Source organism: Macadamia integrifolia, chromosome 12 (assembly GCF_013358625.1).
Source record: "Macadamia integrifolia cultivar HAES 741 chromosome 12, SCU_Mint_v3, whole genome shotgun sequence".
Lineage (NCBI taxonomy): Eukaryota > Viridiplantae > Streptophyta > Magnoliopsida > Proteales > Proteaceae > Macadamia > Macadamia integrifolia.
This window is the reverse complement of record NC_056568.1, coordinates 19319407-19328244: the sequence shown is the minus strand read 5'-3', so window position 1 is coordinate 19328244 and position 8838 is coordinate 19319407. Positions and strand designations below refer to the sequence as shown.

The window sequence follows — 8838 nt, the reverse complement described above, 5'->3', positions numbered from 1 at the left end:
AGAATTCATTTCAACTGTTTGTGTCAAATAAAGAATACAATATTGCGGATTTAATATTCAAATACATGGTTTATTCTTTTCAATAATCTACATTTTTAACAATAAAATACTATTGTTCCTCCTGCCAATGATATGCAGCCTAGCAACGTTCTTTCTCCCTAGAATATGAGAACCAAGTTTCCATGAGATCCTCCCCTACTACAATTATCTCCACTCCGTCAGTTTCTTCTCCCACCTCTACCAATACCATCCGTTTTTTCAACAATTTTATTTCCATTATAAAAAAAAAATAAATAAATAAAAAATAAAAAAAAGAAGAAAATATCCCATTTTTGTTACATACCCTTTTCATACCAATGAAAACATTTGGATTCTAGACTAGCGCTACAAACCACATCACCGCAAAATTGAATAGCTTGCATCTCTCTCAGCCGATATTCTAGCCTTGATCAAGTCTAGATAGGGAATGACATAGGATGGCGCATTCATAACACTAGTAGATCTGAAATTTCTAATTCCAATTTAGCAATTGGTGATGTTCCACATGCGTCTTCCATCACAAAAAGCTTGCTCTCTATGTTCCAATTCATTGGAAATAATAATGTTGCTTTTGAATTCCATCCTAAATGCTTTTATGTGAAGTATTGGAGCACGGAGAAATGCCTCCTCTAGAGATGGCCTCTATCAGCTTGTTTTAAATAAAAATACAAATAATACTTTTCCATAGGCTCTTATAGGAGAACGTGCTTGTGCCTCTATCACTCAATAAAACAATCGGTTAGGGCGTCCAGCCCTACATACCGTTCATCGGATTGTTACTTCCTTTTAGTTGCTAGTGATCTAAAAGTGAAATGGATGTTAATGAGAAAATTAAAACAAAATAATGCACATAGGTTTACGAGGTTCAATAATATTATCTACGTTATCGATGATATGAGATTTTACTTTATTATCAATGGAAAATAGGTTTGAAACGCTCGTCCTCATATCTCTCAGAATTGCTTATAAAGAAAATAAATCTTGCTATAGATATATAGTGAAAAATCCTAATATCAGAAAGTACAAGACATTGTACACCAACACATCAGGAACTCTCAGGCTTGGTGTCACTTAGCTGTGGGCAAGGAAAAACTTAGTAAAAAAAAAAAAAGGGAAAAGGTTTGGGTATGCCGCCGATATCAAGTATGCTAGCATCCATTGTGTCTATCTCTCTCTTTCCTTTTTCTGAAATGACCCTCATATCCTTCATGAATGATACTCCATCATGTGTTCTTATTGGTGCTATCCGCTAGCATACCTTATATCAGCGGCATATCTATCCCTCTCCCAAAAATATATATATATATATATATATATTAAAGGAAAATGCTGGGCACACTACTGCTGGAAGTCTGAATGTCTCTCCTCCCTCCCACTGTCTTGGAAAAGTCTCCCCAACCCCTCTCATACTGGTTCATACTAGTCCCCCAATGGTTTAGCTGCTAGTTGCAGGAAAGTTAGCCGTCTCTCTCTGTTTCCCCTTGAAAAAGCCTCCCCTGTCCCTCCTATCCTCTTCTGCCCCGACTTCCGGAAAATCAAGAAGACAGCAAGGCCCTTTGCAGTCCTTGAAGGTAAATGCAATGCGAGTACCGTACCAGTTGAAGGAAGGGAGACTTATCTCTTCCATGAGCTCCCCGCGGGAAGGGTTTCTTTCAAAAGACCCAGATGAGGAAACAAAGAGATTGAGATACATACTATTGGTTTCTGTTCATGTAAGCTTCTACGAAACTTGATGTTGGGCCTTACACTGTTTGCCCTTCTTTTCCCAATTTGAGTACGATTGTACGCAGTTGGCTTGTTGGGTACAGGTCATTATTTTTCTCTTTAGCCTTCAAAGTTTTTGGTGCTTTGGAGCTCAATTGGTTGTAGTTCTGGGCAATGGACACTGTTTTTCTTACAAGGAGATTGGCCCTAATATTTGTTTGGATTTACTAATGGATTTACTAACAGCTAAGAGTTGCTTAAATTCTACTCATGCTTAAATGTGTTTGGTTGTAATTGTTGAATCAATAGTTCCAACAAGGCGATGACCAGTTTTAGCCTAAATAGAAAAATAATTGAAATAGCCACTCAAGTACTTTTTTGACAAATATACTTCCGTTCAAAGTCTTTAGCTTTCTAACTAAAAATTATTGAATTTTAATACATACCCAGTTGACTATCTGTTTCAAACTCTAGTAATTTTTTTTGAGTCCCTTCGAGCTCATGCTAAGATAAACTCTGATCCCCTTCTCAGGAGGTTCAAGTTAGAAGGAATGAGTTGGCATTGTTTCTTTTTCATAAGTAAATAATTTTAAATATGCAATGACTAGCTTTTAGTGTGAATTTGAATAAGGGGAAACAAACTGAAATAGCAACTTAAGTTCTGTGTTGCTAGCATAATCCTACTTCAGTTTCTAATTAGAAGAGAATGACTCTCAAGTCTTAACCCATACCAAGTTGACTATCTGTTCAGATAATTTTTCTGAGTCCTAAGGAGCTCGAGTTTAGATAGGCTGTGATCTCCATCTCAGGAGGTCTAATTTAAGTTAGAATTTATAAGAAGTGAGTTTTTGTTTTTGTTTTGTTTTGTTTTGTTTTTTTTTCTTTTACTGTTATTATGCAAGCATATGCCATTGCTTGTATTGACTTGATCAGTACTAAAGACTTAGTTTTTCAGTACTCAGTCAAGTAATCGATTATGTTATTCCTGTTTCTTTTCCCTTTTATTGCTTTACGCTGCCTTAATTTCTTAATAGGTTAAACGAAAGAAAAATATTTGAGACTTTAGCACCGAATCAGCAGTGGCAATGGTGTGTTATTTTTAATTTTGTATTAGATACTCCTTTGAAGTATATGGGTTCATCTTTGGGATTTTAGAATCATTACTGATAAGAGGAGACTGGAGTATTGCAAACTAACTGAACGAAAGTAGAATTTCAGGCTTTCACTTCACAGGAAATGGGGTCAGCTTTTAACTTTGCCACAAAAATTTCAGTGGTTAGTTATTTGAACTAGTAAAATGAAGAAAGGAAATCTACTTGCATTGCATTTGACTTCTTTTAAAATTTAGGCAACAGAATAGCAATTATGCGATGAGAAATTACAAAGAGAAGAGAACTCCAACTTTGAACGTTACATGTGTAATTACAGTCTGGATCCTCAGTTCTGGTATTTCTCCTCATTTTTTATTTTCAGCGTTCCAAGGTGGGCTAGTCTAGTGTACTCGCTGTTGCATTATTGTTATCACTAGATTCAGTTCTCATTATTGTCTTAATTTTGATCTGACACTATCATGTCTATGGGGGGTTAACTTTTTAAATTCCTAAGTAAATTCTTATTTGGCTGATATTATAAATAACATTTTTGGGCATGGAATGCAGTAAAAAATACTTGGTGTTTCTTCTTCTTTTTTTTTTTTTAATAACCAATGCTTTGTTAAAGCAGGGGATGAGAAATCACAATAACAACGTTTACAGGTTGCTGAAAAAAGAATAACAACATACACAGTAAGGATTGCAGTGTTTGTAAGGATCCAAGAACTTCTGTCAGATAAGGTCCTATGTTTGGGATTCTCTATGAACTCCCAGTCCTAGCCTATGGTACAGGAACCCTTCAAATTATGTGCTGCACATGTGTCCAATGCTTAGTTGAGCCATTGAGAATGCATGAAATGAAATCTTTGCTGCATCAAATTTGTATCTTTTGCTGTGTCCAGGTAACGTAGGTCCTTGCCAACGCATCTACTAAGGTTTTTGGATTGAGCTTCCATTGGAACCAAGCATTCAATGATGAACCCAAAGATCTCCGCTTTTGTATCAGATGTTGAAAGTTTCTGAGTCCCCAGATTGCTGCTTCCATCCATCTTATACCAGTTTCTGAATTCCTTCTATCAATAGTTTGTCAATATCCATGTCCTTCACTGTCTCCAGGCTGCTGCATATAAGGGCTCTTATGCCACTTTTACTGAGTCCATTTTTCCATTATGACCAGAGAACCTAATTCTTTACCAAAGCAGAAGCTGCCTATTGATGCGGATTGAAAACCTGCCTAATAAGATTCTCTGGTAATGATAGTAGTTCCTGAAGATGGTCTAAGCCATGTAGAGTCTGTAACCTTTACTATTCATGAAATTTGTCTCTTCTTTATATATATATATATATATATATTTTATGTTAGTTAATTGAATCACACTAGTAGCTCTTCTAAAACTGCTGAATTTAGAATGGCATGGCTTTGCTACCTGTTCAGGGTGAAATGATTACACCTGCAGAGGAATCAACTAGTTCTCTTCAGGGTTTTTAGCATTCATTGCTGCAAAACAGTGACGGGCACTCTTTTGATAAAGCTTTCCCTTATGCATTCAGTATTCTAAACGTTGAAGGTCTCATGTTGGAGGTATTGCTCTTTTTGATTAATTCCCAGTTCAGAACTCTGCAGTAGACACATGCAAGTGATATTGCTAACTTCATCTGGAAAGAGATCATGTTACCGCCTGTATTTCTTGGACATTATTTGGAGGGCTTTTTGCTCAGTTGTATATCTATCATTGATGTGCAGTTCATGTTTCAAGTAATGGTACTTGGCCGGTTTTTAGAGGTCAGCAATATGCATGCCTTCTCTTCCTTCTTGTTTTTGTTTTATTTGCACTTGTATCATCTTCTTCTTTTTAATAGTTAGGCCCCAAGGAGAGTTGAACTCATTACCTCTTAATTTTTGAGGTGTTGGTCTTTGCCAACTAAGCAACCCCCTTGGCGTTTCACTTGTATTATCTATTCTTCTTCTTCTTATTCTTGTGTTCACCTTTTTGTCATTTGTATAGAGGGAGAATTTGCACCCAAAACTTGTAGGAATTGTGCTTGCATGCTCTATACTTCTGTGGGAAAATAGGTGACTAACTATGTAATATATACTTTTTTTGTTATATTCCTTTAATGTGATTGACCCCTGCTAATGGATCTTTCCTTTATTTTATTTTATTTTATTATTATTATTATTATTTTTATTTTAGTGGGTTAGTCTAGCGGTATCTCTTTTCAAAAGCCATTGCTACTTTCAAGGTATCATCTTTCACTTGGAAAAGATATCTTAATTTATTTATTTATTTTTTCTAAACTGGTATTTATTACAAAGAAAGATAAAAATAAAGATGATAGCCTATGAACTGATGCAAAGGTAGGCAGCTAAAGCAGTTACATTATGGCTTTTAATAGTAATCTATCCCTCCCCATCATACAGATTGTCTGAATCTATAAATGATCTACTACATTAACCCCAGAAAGCTGCAGAGAGCATGATGCTCATAGGTCAATTTCATTTTTCTTTCCAAATGCAACATTGATTGCATAGTGGGTTAGCTCCCACACTATTTACAGTCTTCCTATCAAGAAGCAGTTACTCCGGGCAAACATCATTTCCTTCATTGAAGGCAGCATGATCCACTTCCACTCTGGATGGGTACAACATAAATTTCCTAAGCTGTTCTATAAATCACACAATTGCGATGTGTAAGGATCTAGTTATTTGATGCTAAAATTCAGTAGAACAGGGGCAGGCTGCCTGCTCAACCAATGACTGTACAATTGGAAGGTCATAAGCCAACTGTCATGGTTACTTTGTTGGGCATGAGCCGCATGACCCATAAAGAAGAGTTGGGGGCATGTGGAACTGTTCACACCTGTGACATTTGTTGGTTTGATATAGATGTCTTGGTGCTTGTTTTCGTGGTCAAGAAAAGGCTTGGACATTTTGTGCTTGGGGAGCTTATGTCAAGTGTGACTTGTTTCTCAGCCATTGACACCAATTCTGAGTTGAGTGTGCCTTTGTGGTGGGACTAGGAATTTAAGTGGCATTTTGTGTGTGACATAATTTGATGGAATTTTTGTAAATAAATTGTATGCATTTGTTTCCACTTTTGAAGGGCTTGGGGATGAGGGGCAACTTCAGCTTGATGTTCCCTTCTAGCAAAATGCCAAGCTTCAAAGATTCACCTTGGGGGAATAGGTGTGCATGTTGGCTCTGATGTGGCCCAAATTGCCACATCAGTATATCATTTGCTAAGGTTTATATGGACTGTGTTGGTTGAGGATTTTGAGAAATCACAACATCTATCCTTGATGGAAGGAGTGGTTATGGTGGTTATTGAAACTGCAGTATCTTTCTATCTATCTATCTATCTATCTATCTATCTATCTATATATATATATATATATATATATATATTCAACAACAACAATAACAACAACATAGCCGGATTTTCTCGTGTTTTACCTCCAAGATGAAATAATCAAGCAAGGAAGCCAATCCATTTCTACAATACAAGTCTGATATCTCAAGAACGGGTACATCTTTCTAACATAGTGCCCGCTGTGTTTGCCCCCCCTCCCATTGAAATGACCCCTGCCCCTTTTATATGATGCCCTGTTCCGCGCCCCCATTAGTGCCACCTGCTAGCTTGCCACACACGGGCTGTGTGCCTATCCCTCTCCCTTATCTTTTATAATGAACTTTTCGTTTTCTCTTCTTCTGTATAATGCAATAAAGTTGCAAAGGAGAAAGCTTTATGAACAAGCTAATGACTATATGATAGCTTGTCTCCTCACAAAATTGACTCCCCCCACCCTTAACAGATCGGAGTGTAGGTGGAGGGTATCACACATCTAGCTAATAATTTCCCCTCGAGTCGGTATGATAATTTGAGCAAAAGGATATGGATGGTTTTCCATATAACCTTCAATTATCCTATATTTTATTTTTTTCTAAGTTGGTATGGAATATGACAGTGTCCATCTTTTAGCTAGTATATAAACTCCTTACCAGATGACACTCAGCTTGGCTGCTAAAGCTGTTGCAACATCTTTGCCACTTTGTAAAGAAACATTTTTCTCTGCTGAAATGGAAATCATCTAGTGCAACAATTTGTTCAGGAGGACTTTTACTTTGGGTTGTTAGGCAATGCGTAATAGGTATGCATATCAATGAACAAATAAATTACGTGGATAATAAGCACAGACACTCACACATGCCACGAAGATATGTTATTGTGGTATTTTTCTAAATGTAAAGTAGTTACCTTTCTTGCTCATAGTTTCAGACCACTTAAGAGTCATATGATTTTTTCTTACTAATGCAATCCTTGTCTTTTACCTTCTTAGCTTTACACCTTTTCAGCTGCTACTCATCCGTACCCCAACTACTAGGGTTGGCTTCATAGATCCAGTTTTGCCATTCAACCTATTCAAAGCATACTTGTTCTCACCCCTAATTCATGCATGTCTTTTTCTCACAACTTATTCCAAAGTCATTTTAGGCCTGCCTCTTGCTCTATTAATTCCACTCTTCCTTATTGATGTAAATTGTGTTCACAGTTTTCGTAAAAATAAATGCCATGGTTGCTTATTATTTTCCACTTCATTGCATGATGCTACATAGAGTGCGGACATCATAAGAATGAACCGAGTCACTTATTACGAAACTTTAAGAATGCAACAAGTGGCCATTTGCTAGGGTCTGACCACTGGTAAGGAATCTCCTATCCTCGTTTCATATTTTCTTATCCTTCTGTTCATTGACCTCACTTTGTATGATCCTTCTATGTTCTCGAGCAATTTATATCATTAGCTGATGATTCAAAACTAAAATGATTGGATTTTTCTTGTAGGATGCTCAATGCCTTGGTGTAGCAGCAATATTTTATGTGATGCACCCAGTTTGTGTTGAAGGGATTGCTCATGATATGTTGTTGGATTGTTCATGGGAGAGTGGAGCAGAATTTATCTTGTCAGGACTAAACAATCTGAAGAAGCAAAACCCTTTGCGACTCTTCCAGAGGATTGACCTGACCATTGTTCATCTTTTGCTTCCACTTGTGCTGCATCAACTTTGTCCTGCAAAGTTGTCACTTGGGGACAAAAGCACAAGATAAAAGTTATGGGTATGTCATCATGATAGTTGTTATTTCTGGTATTTAGAATGTGTCTTGCCTGATCCCAGTTACAAGAAAATATTCTGTGCTAAAACAGAGCACTTCAGACCTGAACAAGTAAAGACTTTGTTATGGGATCCTTTCTTTTCCAATCAATATGGAACCTCATCTAACTACATATTAGTGGAACATTGACTAAGTTTTTGGATTTGGAGCTAATTGGTGGATTTTGGGGTCCCCTACATGTTTTCCTTGAATCTTTTGTATCCCCCCCCCCCTCTTCTTGTGCTAATTGCATATTTATAAGTGGGTAGATGTAAAACAGGACAAAATTGTGGAGGCATGGAATTTACCTGTGAAAAAATAAAGAGTTGAGATCCTCTACACGTACGTTAAGCTGCACGTACGCTTCAGGTGCCAACACCTGTCCAACTCACTGTCATTTAAAGGGTGAAGAGGGGTATTTTTGGAAGTAAATAAATGTTTTACTCCCAAACAACTCCCAAAGGTTTGATGGTTTATATGAGAACTCCTTGTACATCTTTGATGAAACTTTAGCTTATGTTATTATGAAATCTGGCTTTTGGGCTTCCCTTTTAACCTACAAAGGTATTCTGAACTGAACCAGGAAAAAAGCAGTAGAAAGTCTAGAACAACCCAAAAAGCTGAAACTGATGTGTGTTGGAAGTCTTTCTGTAGACCTGAATATCTTAAATTCTACTTGTAACAATACAGCAAACAAGAGAGACTTGTCGCCTCATCTTATTTCCAACTATCCAAGTGAGTACTTAATCCTAGACTCAACAAAAAAGACTTGACACAGAAACAGAAACAGAAACAGAGAAAATAATTTTGTTTTCCCAAGTGGCAGAAAGTAGAGTAGTCAGCATAGTTGT

At 36.9% G+C, this 8838-nt stretch overlaps 1 protein-coding gene across 9 annotated transcripts; it reads left to right on the top strand.

The window, feature by feature from the left end:
- Positions 1-1261: 1261 nt before the first annotated feature.
- On the top strand, positions 1262-8180 carry LOC122057201. Of its 9 annotated transcripts, XR_006133478.1 has the most exons (5): positions 1265-1751; positions 3466-4416; positions 4579-4617; positions 7450-7537; positions 7679-8180. XR_006133478.1 is itself a non-coding variant. In XM_042619225.1 (2 exons), the coding sequence occupies exons 1-2, from the start codon at positions 1620-1622 to the stop codon at positions 7940-7942; spliced, it is 396 nt and encodes a 131-aa protein (XP_042475159.1). In that variant the 5' UTR covers positions 1278-1619; the 3' UTR covers positions 7943-8180. The 9 variants fall into 9 exon arrangements, 1 of the variants encoding a protein (XP_042475159.1); XR_006133476.1 differs by having other exon boundaries at positions 1262-1751; positions 3466-3736; positions 4270-7537; XR_006133477.1 differs by having other exon boundaries at positions 1262-1751; positions 4579-7537.
- The last annotated feature ends 658 nt before the right edge of the window (positions 8181-8838 follow it).

Bases quoted from the DNA above. Each gene is read 5' to 3' on its own strand.
- LOC122057201 (XM_042619225.1), top strand. From the start codon at position 1,620: ATGCGAGTACCGTACCAGTTGAAGGAAGGGAGACTTATCTCTTCCATG. The intron at 1,752-7,678 runs GTAAGCTTCTAC...TTTTTCTTGTAG, and splicing joins TACTATTGGTTTCTGTTCAT to GATGCTCAATGCCTTGGTGT.